General features: G+C 37.5%; 1 protein-coding gene across 5 annotated transcripts in view; it reads left to right on the top strand.

The window, feature by feature from the left end:
- Positions 1–20,364, top strand: part of USO1 (USO1 vesicle transport factor) — a 91,661-nt gene that overhangs the window by 16,834 nt on the left and 54,463 nt on the right. For 4 of the 5 annotated variants that reach the window (XM_041760187.1, XM_041760189.1, XM_041760188.1 and 1 more), the window contains exons 2-4: positions 7,526–7,612; positions 7,690–7,754; positions 17,766–17,842. The exons of the other annotated variant lie outside the window; for it this stretch is intronic. In XM_041760187.1, coding sequence (XP_041616121.1) covers positions 7,526–7,612; positions 7,690–7,754; positions 17,766–17,842 — 229 coding nt within the window. The remainder of the gene's footprint in view (positions 1–7,525; positions 7,613–7,689; positions 7,755–17,765; positions 17,843–20,364) is intronic. 5 annotated transcript variants of the gene reach the window in all.

The following is a 20,364-nucleotide window of genomic DNA, read 5'->3' on the forward strand; positions in this document are numbered from 1 at the left end:
ACATCCCTGTGTAAAATATTGGAGAGGACTTAAGTTTAAATGCTAAGAAAGCTTGTAATTATGTTTCTTTGTTTAAGAAGACAGAGACGCTTATAATTAATTTTGGATTACTCTCAAAAATAATTAAAATGAAAAGACCATTTTGATGCCTGACCAAAGGTATCTGAAATAGCTCAATCTAATTGTTCTAGGTAAATAAGTTCTATATTTGCTTTCTCATTGCCTTGCAGTATGCTTGACTGCTTTGAGTTTATCTTAAGTTGCTAGAGAGAAAGTTCTGATTAAAATCCCCAACATAGAAGAATATGTACTTAGCATTAAAACCCAGTTTCAATAGATAAAAAGCATACTTATATTCTTAAAAATAGTCTCTCTCTTTTTTTTTTAAGATTTTATTTATTTATTCATGAGACACAGAGAGAGAGGCAGAGACACAGGCAGAAGGAGAAAGCAGGTTCCATGGAGGGAGCCCGATGTGGGAGTCGATCCTGGGACTGTGGGACCATGCCCTGAGTGAAAGGCAGATGCTCAGCCACTGAACCACCCAGGCATCCCATCTTTTTTTTTTTTTTTTTTTTAATATCTTATTTACTTAGAGAACACAAGTGGAGAGGACAGAGAGAGGGAGAGGCCAACTCCCTACTGAGCAGGGAGCCCGATGTGATGTGGGGCTTGATCCCAGGACTGCAGGATCATGACTTGAGCTGAAGGCAGATGCTTAACTGAGCCACCCAAGTGCCCCTAAAAATAGTTTTGAGAGATATTTTCCCAAATTAAAAAAAAATGAATTTTATTTCTAGAAGTATAAATAATACACTTCAAAATAGTGATTAATTTTAATATATTTTTAAAACATTTTATCTACTTGAGAACAGAGAGAAGCAGCATGAGCAGGGGTGGGGCAGGGGGAGAAGAAGAAGCAGATTTCCCACTGAGTGGGGAGCCCCATATGGGGCCACATCCCAGGACCCTGAGATCATGACCTGAGTGGAAGGCAGATGATTTGCAACTACCTAAAAATAGTGATTTGCTCATTAATCAGAGCTGTTGAAACATACTTTGAACTCATTAGAAAAGAAATAGGGATGCCTGGGTGGCTCAGTGGTTGAGCATCTGCCTTCAGCTCAGGGTGTGATCCTGGACTTATTATATTCTTACGTGGCAGAAGCTGGATTTCCTTCTTAGCTATTAAAAGTACTGCTACAAAGAACATCCTAGTATAAAGCATTTTATAATTGTGGGGGTGTTTTTAAAAGCAAAAATTCCTAAAAGTAGGAATGCCTGATAAAGAAAGAGTCTGAACATTTTAAGTTGTAGTATTTTTTGCCAAATTTCCACTTTTTAGGTTACTTTCCCTCTGATAGAATATAAGCAAGCTAATTAATCTATATCCTTGCCTATCATGGATAGTTGTTTGTTTTTAAGATTTTATTTATTTACTTAGGGACAGTGCGTAAAAGCAGGGGGAGGGACAGAGGGAGAGAGGGAATCTGAGTGCAGGGCCTGATGTGGGACTCCACAGGTCTTAACCTCATGACCCTGAAATCACGACCTGAGCTGAAATTTAGAGTCAGGTGCTTAACCAACTGAGCCACCCAGGCACTCCAGTCGCTCTGTTTTAAAAAACATTTTCTTGAGTAGCCCTGGTGGCTCAGCAATAAAATCTTAAAAAAAAAAAAAAAGTATTTGGTACTATTATTTTAATTTTAATCTTAGTGAGTCTGGTAGGTAAAAATAATCTCACTGCTATTTTAACTTGTATTTGTCTTAATAGCAACTGAGATCTGTGTGTATATCTCAAAGCTTTTAAAAAATTTACAAGGCTCAAATATTAGCATATTTATAACAAAAAAGACTGAAAATAAAAACAAAGCAAACCCTCTAAGCTCTAGGATTAAGGTCATCTTGCTCCAATATTTTTTTTTTAAGATTTTTATTTATTTATTTATTCATGAGAGACACGGAGAGAAAGGCAGAGACACAGGTGATGGGAGAAACAGGCTCCATGCAGGGAGCCCAACGTGGGACTTGATCCCTGGTCTCCAGGATCACACCCTGGGCTGAAGGCGGCGCTAAATTGCTGAGCCACCCAGGCTGTCCGCTCCAGTATTTCTTAAAGCTAAGTTTCTCCAGCATCAGGTAGATTTCCAGTGTCCACATTCAACAAATAAAGAGTTTCCAGACAGGAAAGATCATATTTTGGCATAAATCTTTATATACACTAACCAAAGATGAGGCTGAGGCTGGAAATCAAGCCCGATGTGGTACTGGGACTCAGTACTCCACGGGAAATGGAAATCCCATACCTAGAACCATACCTAGCTTGAAGTCTAAGGCTAAGAAAGAGAAGAAAATGCATATAAACAATTTCTTATTCATTGTATCAGTTATAAACTACCTAGAAAAAGTTAACAAAAGATGTAGAAGAACCAAGGAGAGAAAATTTTAGTCATAGTTAGGAAAACGATTTTTGGCTTAAGAAATTCTTTTAGCTGAGGGTAACAAGCTTCATGTTTTCAAGAGATAATTACGTAGTTTTTCTAATGGTTAAAAAAAAAAGATTGTGGTAGAAAAAAAATCCACCAGTTATTTAATAAAGAGAAAGTTGTTTGCATTTTGGAAAGTCAGTGTAATTATTATGAAAATAAATAGGATTTAAGGTAGGAATAGCTTCTAAATGTGAGCAGTTAGACTGAATAAAATCAAAAAGTAAGACTAGGTTTGGTTATCATACTATATCTGCAGTATGAAGAAATGAAAATCAGCATAGTAAAGACTTAGAAATCCAGCAGTGCAGAAACCTATTTAATTTTGTATAACCTTGTGTTTCCTTCTGGTTCTGTGATCATGACATCTATTAATATCTTCTGGGACACTAGAAGCCTGCAGAACATAATTTGGAACACATTATATGTATATGTATTTAAACACCACTAATTCAGATACATGGGGTGCAAAAGTGTGAGTGATATGCCAAAATATTGTTTATAGAATCTTAGTAAGAACCATCACTAAAGAGTGAATCATAATTTAAAATAGTAACTGTTAGAACTTTAAAGGACCTGAGTATCATGATTTTAAAAACTATTATTTATCAGATGTTTTCACATATATTCATCTAGTCTCTGGTTTATCTTATTCTCTTTTTTTTTAAATTTTAAGACGTGCAGACAATTCTTACATCTATTATGAATTTTTTTTTTTAAGAGAGAGTGTGCACATGGAGGATGGAAGGAGAGTGAGAATTTTAAGCAGGCCCCACTGTCAGCATGGAGCCTGATGCAGGGCTCCAACTCATGACCCTGAGATCATGACCTGAGCTGAAATCATGAATCAGAGGCATGGGGCACCTGGGTAGCTTAGTGGTGGAATATCTGCCCTTGGCTCAGGTCGTGATCCTGGGGTCCTATAATTGAGCTCCACTTGAGGCTCCCCACAGGGAGCCTGCTTCTCCCTCTGCTTATGTCTCTGCTTCTCTCTGTGTGTGTCTCATGAATAAATAAATAAAAATTAAAAAAAAAAAAAAGAATCAGAGGTTTAACGGACTGAGCCACCCAGGTGCCCCTCTTTTCATTCTCTTAATAGTGTCTTTTGAAGAGCAGATGTGATGAGGTCCACTTTATTTTACTTTTCTTTATGGATTGTGCTCTTGGTATGTATCTGAGAAATCTTTGCCTAATTAAAGGTCACTAGAATTTTCTCTTATGCTTTCTTGTAGAAGTTTTTTTTGTTTGTTTGTTTTGTTTGTTTGTTTGTTTTTTAAGATTTTTGTTAACTTGAGAAAGAGAGAGAATACATGCATGCACTAGTGGGGTGAAGAGCAGAGGGACAAGCAAACTCCCTGCTGAGCAAGAAGCCAGATAAGCCCCATGTGGGGCTCCATCCTAGGACCTAAGACCATGACCTGAGCTGAAGTCAGACACTCTACTGACAGCCACCCCGGTACCTCTAGAAGTTTTATAGTTTTAGGTTTCCAGATTTTTTAAAAAAGATTTTATTTATTTATTCATGAGAGAGACAGAGAGAGAAAAAGGCAAAGACACAGGCAGAGGGAGAAGCAGGTTCCATGCAGGGAGCCTGACGTGGGACTTGATCCTGGGACTTCAGGATCATGCCTTGGGGTGAAGGCAGGCAATAAACCGCTGAGCCACCCAGGGATCCCCTGTTTCCAGATTTTTTAAAAAATAACTATTTGAGATAGAGAAAGAGCACTTGAGTGGGGGAAGGGGCAGAAGGAGAGAGAATCCTCCAGTTGATTCCCCACGGAGCGTGGAGCCCCATACAGGGCTCAGTCCCAAGACCTCAAGATCATAACCTGAGCCAAAATCAAGGGTCTGACACCTAACTGACTGAGCCACCCAGGTGGCCCTCCAGATTTTTTTTTACAATTTTACATACAGTTTGATACTTTTGCTTTAGTGGGCTCATTATTTACATCTAGTTTTACAACTTCCTTGTTTTCCCACTTTTTATTTTAAAGGTTTTACTTATTTTTTGAGAGAGAGAAAGCAAGAGACAGAGCACAAGGGAGAGTGAGGGGAAGAAGCAGACTCCTAGCTAAGTAGGGAGTCCCATCTGGGACTCAGTCCCAGGACCCTGGGATCATGACTTGAGCTGAAGGCAGGTACTTAACTGACTAAGCCACCCAGGTGCCACTTTTTCCCACTGTTTATTAAATCATAGTATTTTCATAGCAGTACAGTTAATTGTTTGAAGTACTTGCATAGTATACTACCAAAGAACGTGTGATGATTTATTTAGTTTTTCATCTTTTAATGGACAATTTCCAATTTTTTCCCCATTAAAATAATGCCTGAAGGTTTATTTTAAAATTCACCATAAACTTTAATTCCTGCAAATTTATTAGAAGCTTTTATAATAGATGCATTTCATCTTTATAGATTTTGAGACACACTTAAAAGTAAAAATTTTTGATATGTAGTTCTGGCTTTTATTTATTTATTTTATATATTTTTTTATTGGAGTTTGATTTGCCAACTTAGAGTATAACACCCAGTGTTCAATCCGTCAAGTGCCCCCCTCAGTGCATGTCAACAAGTCACCCCATCGGCCCGCCCACCTCCCCTTTCACCACCCCTTGTTCGTTTCCCAGAGTTAGGTGTTCTGTCACCCTCACTCCTTTCTCTCCCTTCCTCACTCCTTTCCCACTCCTTTTCTCTCCTTTCCCCTTTAATCCCTTTCACTATTTTTTATATTCCCTGTATGAATGAAACCATATAATGTTTGTCCTTCTCCAGTTGACTTCCTTCACTCAGCATAATACCCTCCAGTCCCATCCACATTGAAGCAAATGGTGGGTATTCATCATTTCTAATGGCTGAGTAATAATATTCCATTGCATATATAAACCACATCTTCTTTACCCATTCATCTGTCGAAGGACACCGAGGCTCCTTCCACAGTTTGCCTATTGTGGACATTTCTGCTATAAACATTGGGGTGCAGGTGTCCTGCCGTTTCACTGCATCTGTATCTTTAGGGTAAATCCCCAGCAGTGCAATTGCTGGGTCGTAGGGTAGTTCTATTTTTAACTCTTTGAAGACCCTCCACACAGTTTTCTAGAGTGGCTGTACCAGTTCACATTCCCACCAACAGTGCAAGAGGGTTCCCCTTTCTCCACATCCACTCCACATTTGTTGTTTCCCGTCTTGTTAATTTTCACCATTCTCACTGGTGTGAGGTGGTATCTCATTGCGGTTTTGATTTGTTATTTCCCTGATGGCAAGTGATGTGGAGCATTTATGCATGTGCTTGTTGGCCATGTGTATGTCTTTGGTGAAATTTCTGTTCATTTCTTCTGCTCATTTCATGATTGGATTGTTTCTTTGCTGTTGAGTTTATTAATAAGTTCTTTATAGATGTTGGATACTAGCCCATTATCTGGTATGTCATTTGCAGATACCTTCTCCCATTCTGTAGGTTGTCTTTTAGTTTTGTTGACTGTTTCTTTTGCTGTGCAGAAGTTTTTTATCCTGGTTAAGTCCCAGTAGTTCATTTTTGCTTTTGTTTCCCTTGCCTTCATAGATGTGTCTTGCAAGAAGTTACTGTGGCCAAGTTCAAAAAGGGTGTTGCCTGGGTTCTCCTCTAGGATTTTGATGGATTCTTGTCTGACATTTAGATCTTTCACCATTTTGAGTTTATCTTTGTGTCTGGTGTAAGAGAATGGTCTAGTTTCCTTCTTCTGCACGTGGCTGTCCAATTTTCCCAGCACCATTTACTGAAGAGACTGTCCTTTTTCCAGGGAATATGCTTTCCTGCTTTGTCGAATATTAGTTGACCATAGAGTTGAGGGCCCATTTCTGGGTTCTCTATTCTGTTCCATTGATCTCTCTGTCTGTTTTTGTGCCAGTACCACACTGTCTTGATGATCACAGCTTTGTAGTACAACCTGAAATCTGGCATTGTGATGCCCCCAGCTCTGGTTTTCTTTTTTCAATATTCCCCTGGCTATTCGGGGTCTTTTCTGATTCCACACAAATCTTAAGAGGATTTGTTCCAACTCTCTGAAGGAAGCCACGGATTGCATTGGATGTGTAAATTGCCCTGGGTAGCATAGATATTTTCACAATACTAATTCTTCCAATCCATGAGCATGGTATATTTTTCCATCTCTTTGTGTCTTCCACAATTTCTTTCAGAAGTGTTCTGTAGTTTTTAGGGTATAGATCCTTTACCTCTTTGGTTAGGTTTATTCCTAGGTATTTTATGCTTTTGGGTGCAATTGTAAATGGGATTGATTCTTTAATTTGTCTTTCTTCAGTCTCATTGTTATTAGTGTAGAAAAATGCCACTGATTTCTGGGCATTGATTTTATATCCTGAGTTCTGGGTTTTTTGTTTTTTTTTTTCCAAATACTTAGTAGAAACATTAGGGTGAAGTTTTATTTCTTTAACTAATTATTTTTTAAAAATATTTTATTTATTTATTCATGATAGACACAGAGAGAGGCAGAGACAGAGACAGAGGCAGAGAGAGTAGGCTCTATGTAGGGAGCCGGATGTGGGGCTCAATCCTGGGACTCCGGGATTACACCCTGAGCTGAAGGCAGGAGCTCAACTACTGACCCAGGCTTCCCTAGGGTGAAGTTTTAATATCAATAATTATTAATTTTAAAAAATTGTTAAATGACTTCCCATCTTCTACAGTACCCTGCTTTCCTCTTGGCTCAAACTGTTGCAAGTGCCGTGTTTAGAAAGCTCTGATTCTACTAGTGATTTCTCTTAATTCTTCCGTTTATTTGACTTATTTAACTTCTCTTCGACCACCTCTTTTTCAAATCTCCATGAAAAATCTGTTCGTAATATTATAAAACCACCTAAACAGTTACTTAGATTTATAAAAGATCAATACCATTACATCCCATTTGTTGATTTTGTTTTTTTGAAATTACATCGTATAAATTTAGGGGCGGTACTTCATGTTTCTTTCTTTCTTTCTTCCTTCCTTTCTTTCTTTTTTTTTTTTTTTGGTATTCTGTTAATGCTATTTAGTTTTTTCATGACAGATTCAAAAGCTTTGTGATAGAGTATCTTCATCTACTTTACTGGATGATCGAAGAAATGCTGTGCGTGCTCTCAAATCGTTATCTAAGGTCAGTAACACTTTATCGCTTATTAAGTTTGTTAAGTTGGATGTTAGTTACTTTAACAATATTTTTCTTTAATGCAGAAATACCGCTTGGAAGTGGGTATACAAGCTATGGACCATCTTATCCATGTTTTACAAACAGATCGGTAAGTCTCTTTTTAATGATGTTTCTCCCTAATTTTTCTTGCAATTTTAATTAATTTGTTTTAGAGTCACTCAATATTCTAGAAATGATTAACTTATCAAGGTTATTAAGTTTTTATTTTCAGTTGCTTCAGTAAATACTTATTGGGCACTAGGTGCAAACCCCTGTGCTAACTAAGCCTTAAGACAGACATAATCTCAGGGGTTGAGATCTTTCCATTATATAAGAATGGAATGAAGTGACTTCCATTAACAATTGAAGATTTGGGGTGTGAATTGGGCAATTGGGTATTTTGAAATTCACTTAGGTGTACTGTGATATACTGTTCTATAATGTAATATACATATGGTATATGAATTATCTATAGTTGCATTTTGGAGAAATAAACTGGACTAATAGAGTGAAGTGTTAAATCTGAGCATGTCCTAAGGGAAAAGTCACTCAGTCTATTTTTATCTCTTCCAGTTTCTCTTTAAGAGATTTTTATCTGTATCTTTTTTTTTTTAAAGCTGTATTTATTAATTTGAGAGAGAGAGAGTGCATGCACATGTGCACATGCAGGGGAGAAAGGCAAGAGGAGAGGAAGAGATAGTCTTAAGCAGACTCCATGCTGAATGCAGAGCCCAACCTGGGGCTTGATCTTACGATCCTAGAACCAGGAGTTGGACACTTAACCAGCTGCACCGCCTTAGGCACCCTACGTCTTTGGTTTTAACAGCTATGTATAGATAGCTTTCAAAAATCCTACCTCAAAAAAACAAAAAAAAAAAAAAACAAAAACAAAAATCCTACCTCTAGTTAAATATATATTACGCCCTATGACTGTTCAACAGACATTTCTACCATATCAAGATCTCTCACAGACATCTCAAATTCAGAATGTTCAAGAGTTAATTTATCTCTTGTTTTCCTGTTCCTAATTGCCTCCTTCCACCATCTTCTTCAACTGCCTTTTGACTCAAGTCCAACCTAGTTGGTAGCACCTTTCCATCTTGTTTGGTACCACCAAAGAAGAGACTATAGGATTTGTGCTGAACTCATACCTCCCCCTTAACCCATCCAAACCAGGCTCAGGATCTCTCATGAGGTTCCAGTCAAGATTTCAGCTAGAATACAATCATCTGAAGGCTTGATTAGGAAGATCTGATTCCAGGATAGCTCGCTGACTTTGCTGATGGCAGGAAGCTTCACAACCTCAGCATGTTGCTCTCCCTCTAAGGCTGCTTGAGCATCCTTATGATATGGTATCTGGCTTCTCCCAGAGTAAGCAATCCTAGAAAGAGAGCAAAGAAAAAGCCAAGACCTTTTAGGACTTAGTCTCACAAGTCACATACCATTAATTCTATCACATTCATTTTGTTAGAAGCAGGTTAATAAATACAGAGTACACTTAAAAGGAGGAGAATTAGGTTTCATCTTTTAAAGGGTTGTGTATCAAAGAAGTTTTGGACATAGTTTAAAACCACCACTATCTCCAAACTGTATTCTTTGCCTCTAATCTTTTTGTCCCTCCATTCAGTCTGGGCATTATAAGTCTGATGTTATAAACCGTTTTTTTACTTTTTTTATTTTTTTTTATTATTTTTTTAAATTTATTTATTTATTTATTTATTTATTTATTTATTTTTTATTTATTTATTTTTTTAAATTGAAGGAAGGCTTTCCTTTTTTTTTTCTTTTTTTTTTAAATTTTTTTATTTTATTTATGATAGTCACAGAGAGAGAGAGAGAGGCAGAGACACAGGCAGAGGGAGAAGCAGGCTCCATGCACCGGGAGCCCGATGTGGGATTCGATCCCGGGTCTCCAGGATCGCGCCCTGGGCCAAAGACAGGCGCCAAACCGCTGCGCCACCCAGGGATCCCTTTACTTTTTTTAATATATATATATTTACTGGAGTTCAGTTTGCCAGCATATACTATAACACCCAGAGTTCAATCCGTCAAGTGCCCCCCTCAGTGCATGTCAACAAGTCACCCCATCGGCCCGCCCACCTCCCCTTTCACCACCCCTTGTTCGTTTCCCAGAGTTAGGTGTTCTGTCACCCTCACTCCTTTCTCTCCCTTCCTCACTCCTTTCCCACTCCTTTTCTCTCCTTTCCCCTTTAATCCCTTTCACTATTTTTTATATTCCCTGTATGAATGAAACCATATAATGTTTGTCCTTCTCCAGTTGACTTCCTTCACTCAGCATAATACCCTCCAGTCCCATCCACATTGAAGCAAATGGTGGGTATTCATCATTTCTAATGGCTGAGTAATAATATTCCATTGCATATATAAACCACATCTTCTTTACCCATTCATCTGTCGAAGGACACCGAGGCTCCTTCCACAGTTTGCCTATTGTGGACATTTCTGCTATAAACATTGGGGTGCAGGTGTCCTGCCGTTTCACTGCATCTGTATCTTTAGGGTAAATCCCCAGCAGTGCAATTGCTGGGTCGTAGGGTAGTTCTATTTTTAACTCTTTGAAGACCCTCCACACAGTTTTCTAGAGTGGCTGTACCAGTTCACATTCCCACCAACAGTGCAAGAGGGTTCCCCTTTCTCCACATCCACTCCACATTTGTTGTTTCCCGTCTTGTTAATTTTCACCATTCTCACTGGTGTGAGGTGGTATCTCATTGCGGTTTTGATTTGTTATTTCCCTGATGGCAAGTGATGTGGAGCATTTATGCATGTGCTTGTTGGCCATGTGTATGTCTTTGGTGAAATTTCTGTTCATTTCTTCTGCTCATTTCATGATTGGATTGTTTCTTTGCTGTTGAGTTTATTAATAAGTTCTTTATAGATGTTGGATACTAGCCCATTATCTGGTATGTCATTTGCAGATACCTTCTCCCATTCTGTAGGTTGTCTTTTAGTTTTGTTGACTGTTTCTTTTGCTGTGCAGAAGTTTTTTATCCTGGTTAAGTCCCAGTAGTTCATTTTTGCTTTTGTTTCCCTTGCCTTCATAGATGTGTCTTGCAAGAAGTTACTGTGGCCAAGTTCAAAAAGGGTGTTGCCTGGGTTCTCCTCTAGGATTTTGATGGATTCTTGTCTGACATTTAGATCTTTCACCATTTTGAGTTTATCTTTGTGTCTGGTGTAAGAGAATGGTCTAGTTTCCTTCTTCTGCACGTGGCTGTCCAATTTTCCCAGCACCATTTACTGAAGAGACTGTCCTTTTTCCAGGGAATATGCTTTCCTGCTTTGTCGAATATTAGTTGACCATAGAGTTGAGGGCCCATTTCTGGGTTCTCTATTCTGTTCCATTGATCTCTCTGTCTGTTTTTGTGCCAGTACCACACTGTCTTGATGATCACAGCTTTGTAGTACAACCTGAAATCTGGCATTGTGATGCCCCCAGCTCTGGTTTTCTTTTTTCAATATTCCCCTGGCTATTCGGGGTCTTTTCTGATTCCACACAAATCTTAAGAGGATTTGTTCCAACTCTCTGAAGGAAGCCACGGATTGCATTGGATGTGTAAATTGCCCTGGGTAGCATAGATATTTTCACAATACTAATTCTTCCAATCCATGAGCATGGTATATTTTTCCATCTCTTTGTGTCTTCCACAATTTCTTTCAGAAGTGTTCTGTAGTTTTTAGGGTATAGATCCTTTACCTCTTTGGTTAGGTTTATTCCTAGGTATTTTATGCTTTTGGGTGCAATTGTAAATGGGATTGATTCTTTAATTTGTCTTTCTTCAGTCTCATTGTTATTAGTGTAGAAAAATGCCACTGATTTCTGGGCATTGATTTTATATCCTGAGTTCTGGGTTTTTTGTTTTTTTTTTTTCCAAATACTTAGTAGAAACATTAGGGTGAAGTTTTATTTCTTTAACTAATTATTTTTTAAAAATATTTTATTTATTTATTCATGATAGACACAGAGAGAGGCAGAGACAGAGACAGAGGCAGAGAGAGTAGGCTCTATGTAGGGAGCCGGATGTGGGGCTCAATCCTGGGACTCCGGGATTACACCCTGAGCTGAAGGCAGGAGCTCAACTACTGACCCAGGCTTCCCTAGGGTGAAGTTTTAATATCAATAATTATTAATTTTAAAAAATTGTTAAATGACTTCCCATCTTCTACAGTACCCTGCTTTCCTCTTGGCTCAAACTGTTGCAAGTGCCGTGTTTAGAAAGCTCTGATTCTACTAGTGATTTCTCTTAATTCTTCAGTTTATTTGACTTATCTCTTTAAATCTCAGGTCGATATCATAGGTGTTCAGGATGGTTTGAAAGTTTTCTAGGTAAGTTGGTGGGGCTGGTGAGCTGAGGACCCTACTCCTCCACCAGCTTGCCCTGACTTAATGCCTTTTACCAGCTCAGTGAAATACGAGGTCTAACGTTTTTTATTTTTTGTTTTTTTTAAGGTCTCATTTATTCATTCATGAGAAACACAGATAGGCAGAGGCACAGGCAGAGGGAGAAGCAGGCTCCCTCCATGGAGCTTTATGCAGGACTCAGTCCAAAAACCCTGGGATCATGACCTGAGCCAAAGGCAGATGCTCAACCACTGAGCCACCTAGGTGCCCCACGTCTTTAAACAAAGCAAAACAGATCAGCTTTTTAAAGGTGTTAGTATTGCTTGTTTAACCTCAGAGCCTCTTTTTTCAGTTATATTTCTCTAATACCAGTTGTTTGTTCATACAAGTTAGGAACTTTCCTCTTTTCAGACAGTACAACCTACATTGGCTATGTTTTCAAAGCCAAATAATTCTAATACATTTGAATAAATGCATTGGATGTGTTAGGACTGCTTTATTAACATCGTATTGATTAACTGTGGTAAGCAGAATAATAGCCCCCCCAAGGATGTTCACATCTCAATTACCACAAACTGTGAATCTTACCTTGGAGGGCAAAAGGGACTTTGCAGGTGTGATTAAGGACTTTGAGATGGAGAGATTATCCTGGGTTATTCCGGTGGGTCCAGTATAATCCCAAAGTTTCTTAGAAGTGGAACAGGAATGCAAAAGAGGAGGTCAGAATGAGGTGATATGAGAAGATCTCCACCTGTCATTGCTGGCTTTTAAGATGGAGGAAGGGGACCGCTAGAGAACTGCAAAAGGCACAGAAACAGATTTTCCTGTAGATCCTGTAGAAAAGAAGGCAGCTCTGCTGAGACCTTGATTCTTGTCCAGGGAGACTCGTTTCAGACTTCTGGCTTGCAGAACTTTAAGATAATATATTTGTATTGTTTGAGCCATTAAGTTTATGGCAATTTGTTATAGCATCAATTGAAAACAATTATAGTAAACTAAAGTTTGTTATCTGCTTTTAATAATATTCCAAGTTAGAGAAAATGGATCTTAAGCTGAAAAAAACTTGTGTAATGATTATACATACATATAATTTATATTTTTTTCTTTTTTATTCCATGTATACATTGGTCATTGGGTCTTAGAAAGTTAGCAATGAAATGACTAACATCTCAGTATGGAAAATAGAATACTCCCTGTAATGTAAGGTGACCTTTATTGTCGTTTTAAGTGCACAGCTAAAAAATGTGTAGATATTAGATATTCTTGATATAGAGGTAAAGAAATTGATTTTTAAAAACATTCACTGCACATTTACTAAGTGTCAGGCACCATGCTTAGAAGTAAGGTGTACCATTAACTGGTGAATGTGCAAACTCATAATTGTATCATGTTAAGGGCTACTTGGTGTTTTATTGTGCCTCTTGGACAACAAAGCTGAGCTTCTATGAGTTGCATTCCCTTCTTGTGTTTCATTCCCTTTCTTGTGCTAAATTAAATTACCTTTCAATTTGCCTGATACTTTATTGCTGTTTCCAAAGTGTTCTGAGTTCTTTTCTTTTTTAACTTCCTGGAATGCAAAGGTCTGTGCTCCACACCCATCTCTTTCCAAGTCTCATCTTCATTACTGTGTTTTTGTTTGTTTGTTTGTTTGTTTTGTTATTGTTTTAAGTAACCTGGGGCTCTAACTCCTGACCCTGGAGACCAAGAGTTGTATGCTCTACGGACTGGGCCAGCCAGGCACCCCTCTTCATTACTGTTTTACACTTCTTCTCCTGGCTTTTCCAACTAACACTCTTAGAATTCTTCCACTGAATCCTCTTCATCCTTGGCTGCATCATATAGAGTATGTTCCCTTTCTTGACATGGCTTGAAACACTCCCTCTTTCCATGAGTCTGCTTCTCTTATAGTCATGCTGGGGAGAGACTGTTCATTCTCATAAATCCTACACTCAGAGACAACTGAAAGTTGTCTAATTTCTTAGTTTCTGAACTATGACACCTAGATAGTAATTTTAAAAATTGAGATATAGGGCAGCCCAGGTGGCTCAGCGGTTTGGCGCTGCCTTCAGCCCAGGGTGTGGTCCTGAAGACCTGGGATCAAGTATCGGGCTCCCTTGCATGGAGGCTGCTTCTCCCTCTGCCTGTGTCTCTGCCTCTCTCTCTCTGTGTCTCTCATGAATAAATAAATAAAATATTTAAAAATAATAATTGCTAAAATAAATTGAGATATAATTTGTATACCATAAAGTTCATGCTTTAAAAGTATACATTTCAGTGGATTTAGTAATTCTCAGAGTTGTGAAACCATCACAACCATCTAAATCCAGAACATTTTCTTTTTTTTCTTTTTTTTTTCCTAAGATTTTATTTTTATTATTTTTTTTTCTAAGATTTTATTTTTAAGCAATCTCTACACTCAACATGGGGCTTGAACTCAACAACCCCAGTATCAAGAGTTGCTTGCTCCACCAACATAGCTAGCCAGGTGCCCCAAAATCCAGAACATTCTCATCACATCAAAAGAAATCCTGTATCCATTAGCCATCATTCCCTATACCCTCCTCCCTCCAATGCCTGGTAACCCCTAATCTACTTTCTGTGTCTATAGATTTTTTAGGTTTCTTTTCTTTTCTTTTCTTTTCTTTTCTTTTCTTTTCTTTTCTTTTCTTTCTTTTCTTTTCTTTTCTTTTCTTTTCTTTTCTTTTCTTTCTTTTCTTTCTTTTCTTTCTTTTCTTTCTTTCTTTCCTTTTAGGTTTTATTTATTTATTCATGAGAGAGAGTGAGAGACATAGGCAGAGGGAGAAAGAGAGAAAGAGGCTCCCCATAAGGAGCCCAATGTGAGACTTGATCCTGGACGCCGGGATCATGCCCAGAGCCAAAGGCAGACGCTCAACCTCTGAGCAACCCAGCCATCCCTTAGTGGTTTCTTTGAGACAGGAGGGGCAGAGGGAGAGAGAGAAGAGAAGGAATCTTAAGCAAGCTCTACACCCAGGACGAGCCCAACTTGGGGCTTGATCTCCCTGATTTCATGACCTGAGCCGAAATCAGGAGTTGGTCACTTAACCACTTGAACCACCCAGGTATCCCCGTGCCTGTAGGTTTGACCATTTGGGACGTTGTGTACACACGGAATCATGTAATATGTGGCTTTTGTGTCTGGCTTCTTTCACTTGGCACATTATTTCAAGGTTCATCCATGTTGTAACATGTATTAGTATTTTATCCCTTTTTATGGCTCAATAGTCCATTGTAGTGATGTACCTCATTTTGTATACCCATCTGTCAGTTGATGAACACTGGAACTATTTTCATTTATTGGCTATTATGAACAGTGCTGCTATGAATTTTCATGTACTAGTTTTTATGTGAACGTGTGTTTTATATATAAGAATGCAACTGTCAGGTCATGCAGTAACTCCATGTTTAACTTTTTCTTTTTTTTTTTAAGATTTTTAAAATTTAGGGATCCCTGGGTGGCTTAGTGGTTTAGTGCCTGCCTTTGGCCCAGGAAGTGATCCCGGGGTCCCAGATCAAGTCCCGCATCAGGCTCCCTGCATGAAGCCTGCTTCTTCCTCTGTTTGTGTCTCTGCCTCTCTGTCTGTGCCTCTCATGAATAAATAAATAAAATCTTAAAAAAAAAGATTTTTAAAATTTCTTTATGAGAGACACAGACAGGCAGAGACATAGGCAGAGGGAGAAGCAGGTTCCCTGTGGGGAGTCTGATGCAGGACTCAATCTCAGGACCCCAGGATCACCTGAGCCAAAGGCAGATGCTCAAGTACTGAGCCACCGAGGCATCCCTCCATGTTTGACTTTTTGAGGAATTGCCAAACTTCCATAGGCTTGCATCATTTATGTTCCCACCAGCAGTGTTTTTGAAGGCCCAGTTTCTCCTCACCAACATTTGTTATTGTCTTTTTTTTTCCTTCCTTTAACAGCCACCTAATGACTGCAACTTGGTGTCTCATTTGGTTTTGATTTGTGTTTACATAATGACTAATTATTTTGAGCACTTCTTCATGTGTTTTTGACCATTTGTATCCTTTTTTTTTTGAGAAATGTATGTTCAATCCTTTGCCTGTTTTTTTCTTTTTCATATTTTTTATTTACTCATTTGAGAGAGAGAGCGAATAAGGCATGAGCAGAGGGGAAAAGTCAGAGGGAGAGGGAGAAGTAGGCTCCTCCCTGAACTGGGAGCCCGACACAGGGCTCAGTTCCAGGAACCGGGATGATGACCTGAGCAGAAGGAAGATACTTAATTGACTGAGCCACCCAGGTGCCCCTGTGCTTATTTCTAATTGGGGTACCTGTCTTTTTATTTTTCCTGACCTTAGTTGGAAAGAGTTCAGATTTTCACCATTGTATCTAATGTTCTGGGATTTTCATAGATTCTCTTTACCATTTTGAGGAAATTTCTTTCTATTCCTAGTTCCTTAATATTCTCTTAAAAGTTGCTTCTCAAAATTTCTCAAAAACAAAATAAATAATAATTTTTATAAGTAATAATTTTTACAGGTGCCTGGGTGGCCCAGTCAGTTAAGCATCTGCCTTCTGCTCAGGCCATGATCCCTGGGATCGAGCCCCATGGTGGGCTCCCTCCTCAGCAGAGTCTGCTTCCCCCTTTCTCCCTGCTTGTGTGTGCACTTGTGCGCTCTCTCTCTGTGTCAAATAAATAAAATCTTTTTAAAAATTAATTTTTAATACCTACTTTATTTGAGATTTACACCTTCTGATTGTGATCCACTTTGTCCATCATCTTTCATTTATCACTCCTAATCATTTCTTTGTATTCACTGAATCTTTGTGACCTGTGTCTCGCTCCTGCTCTCTACTCTAAATGCCATCATCATCCATCATGCTTTCAAAATTTGTGTTTCAACAACTACAGTCTCATATTCCTTGGTTTTATAAATAGTATTATATTTGCCATAAGCTTTTGTTTTGATTGTGTGTTTGTTTGTTTTTAGAAAATAAAGTGTAGGGCAGGGAAACAAGTTCTAGTAGTCCAACTAGGGATAACACTTAAATATAAATATCACAAAACACATATATAAACATAAACATAGGGATCCCTGGGTGGCGCAGCGGTTTGGCGCCTGCCTTTGGCCCAGGGCGCGATCCTGGAGACCCGGAATCGAATCCCACGTCAGGCTCCCGGTGCATGGAGCCTGCTTCTCCCTCTGCCTGTATCTCTGCCTCTCTCTCTCTCTCTGTGACTATCATAAATAAATAAAAAAAATTAAAAAAAAAAATAAACATAAACATACCCATAAAATTACTTGGATTATACTAATTTTGCTGATTTTATTTATTTTTTTAAATTTTGCTGATTTTAAAGTTGAATTTACCTTACAAGTTTATTTATAAGTTGTTTTTAAAATACATATATAGACCACACAGGAAAGTATATGTATTTTTGGCTAAGTGGAATCATTCTGCACATTAAATTTTATATTTAATTTTTTTCTACTGGCATTATATGAAGGGTGTTTTAATAACCATGTCATTAAACATTCTTTAAAATACTGTATTTCATTGCTGCTATACTTCTTTTTTTCTGTTACACATTTAGGTTACCTCTAATCTTCCACTACTATAAATAACCTTTAAATATTCTTTAAGTTTGCACTCTGATATTTTCTTAGCATAGATTTTAGATTAATGTGTTATACAGTCTTGCTAAATAACTATCTAAAAATGGTCATAAGGTTTACACTCTAACTTTAACAGTTTATAAGTGTAATAATTTCTTTTTTATAGTTCGGATTCTGAAATAATAGGTTATGCCTTGGATACACTATACAATATAATATCTAATGATGAAGAAGAAGAAGTAGGTAAGTTTGTTATGTTTTTTTTTTCTTTTATTGTGTTTTTCTGTACTTAAAATAGCGTATGCTATATGTTCTGGGATTGTACTAATTTTGCAGATTTTGAAGGTAAATTTATTTTATAAGTTTATTTATAAGGGTTTTTTCTTTTTTAACCAATAAAGGAGAAACATAGGCTTAGTCCTAGAAAAGTATTTAAAATGATTGCTTTGAATGTTATTTGGAGATGGACTCAAGAGTCTTTTTTATAAAATATCTTCTTTCTTTCAAGAGTCAGATGCTTACAGAGTACCTAGGTAGCTCAGTTGGTTAAGCATCCAACTGTTGTTCTCAGCTCAGGTCTTGATCTCAGGGGTCAGGAGTTCAAGATCTGCATGAAAAAAAAAAGGCACTTAACCAACTGAACCACACAGGCATACCTTTTTTATAATGTGTGTGTGTGTGTGTGTGTGTGTGTGTATAAATGTATATATATAGATAGATTTTTTATTTATTTTATTTGAGAGAGAGAGCGCGATAAGAGTACGAGCCGACAGAGGGCAGAGAGAGAGGGAGAAGCAGACTCCCTACTGAGCAAGGAGCCCCAATATGGAGCTCGATTCCAGGACTCTGGCATCATGACCTGAGCCAAAGGCATTTTCTTAACCAACTGAGCCACCCAGGCACCCCTATAAAATATTTTGCCCACTTTTTGTGTTTGGTTTTAGTTAGACAGGATGAATATTAGTAATTTTGGATTTAATAAATCATTTTTGGCTATTAAAAAACAAACTTTTATGTTATTATCTGGTGAGCAATATGAAATTAGAGGGATTTTCCCTCATAAATACTTAAACTTTTAACATAGGACTTTTGTTAATTTATAAAGAGCAACAATTTATTAAATTAGAAAGTTTTTTTATATTAGTCTAGTGTAAAATAATACTAATCAGTTCAAAATTCACACACTTTGGTACATCTTTCTTTGCCTATTTTTGTTTCAAATTTTACATTTTAAAAATAAACTAGTCATTTTACTTTATTGTCAGTATGCAAAATACTTAACTAGAAGTCTACATACATTTCTTTCTATATGTTGTAAAAGCATGTTCATTGAGTAACATTTGACAGGGCTGTTGAAGAATGAATTCTTCACATCAGATTGGCTGTTGAAGGGGCATAGTGGGTGTTTCATTATTCTAGACAACCAGAAAGGTGGGCATATTTGTGTATTTCAGAAGTCTAATTTAGATTATATTTATAAGACCTCTTAATTCTAAGTAGGCAAATTATAAAGTAATGTAGATAATTATAAGTTTATACATATTTTATTATGATAAAAAAAGCAGAAATAACTTCACTGAATATCAGTAATAGGAACATTTGAAACTGGGTCATGTCAAATGGTCACAATTTTTTGGACTTAAATATCTTTTCTTAAATTTTTATTTTTCTGTGATATCTAATTTACAACTTTATAAATTTCTCAGGGGTGAAAAAACTTTTTTTTTTTTTTAAGATTTTATTTATTTGAGAGAGAGAGCATGAGTGGGGAGGATGGGTGGAGGGAGAGGGAGAAGCAGACTTCCCGCTAAACAGGAAGCCCAACATGGGGCTCGATCCCAGAGACCTGAGCAGAATGCAGACACTGAACTGAGCCACTCAGGCACCCTGAAAAAATCTTTAGTAAACATGATTTGATACCCATGGAATAAGAAGCTGTCAGTCACAGGATGATATTTGAATGCAATATACACAAGAACACACTTTGAAGAAAAAGATACTTATCTTCCTAGTTATTTCTTAGATGAGAAAATTAGGTGCAACACACCTGTTAGAACATATTACAATAAAAGACATTTTCTTTCTTTTTTTTGTTTTTGTTTTTTTTTTAGTTTCAGATTAGAATTTAGCTCTTTTTCTAGTCTGTAGCAGATAATTTTTGTGTTTTAAAAAGTTGTGTAGCAGCAGTATTTTTAATTAGGTGGTTTTTCCTCATTATAAATTTATAACTTAATCATATTTAGAGTCCAACTGTTTGTTTGTCTCTGTGTTTGGGCTCTTTATTTTTTATTTTTTTTTTTTTTTTAAAACCATTGTTTTTTTTTTTTTTTAAATTTTTTTTTTTTAATTTTTTTTTTATTTATTTATGATAGTCACAGAGAGAGAGAGAGGCAGAGACACAGGCGGAGGGAGAAGCAGGCTCCATGCACCGGGAGCCCGATGTGGGATTCGATCCCGGGTCTCCAGGATCGCGCCCTGGGCCAAAGGCAGGCGCCAAACCACTGCGCCACCCAGGGATCCCGGGCTCTTTATTTTTAATTCAGCATCCAAAAATGATTATTTGGACAAAATAAGATAAACAGTTCTTTGGGAAAAAAGTGGTAGAATCACTTTTTCTGGGGAAGATTAAAATAGGAACTTAAACTTTGTTCTGAAAATGTGCTTATCCTGAAAGTTCCAATTTAAAAAAAAATCTAGATATTGAGAAATATGCCCTTCCATTCCATTATTGATACTTTTTCTCTACTATTTCATCAATTCTTTGC

This window comes from Vulpes lagopus, chromosome 6 (genome assembly GCF_018345385.1).
Source record: "Vulpes lagopus strain Blue_001 chromosome 6, ASM1834538v1, whole genome shotgun sequence".
In the NCBI taxonomy this organism is placed as follows: Eukaryota; Metazoa; Chordata; class Mammalia; order Carnivora; family Canidae; genus Vulpes; species Vulpes lagopus.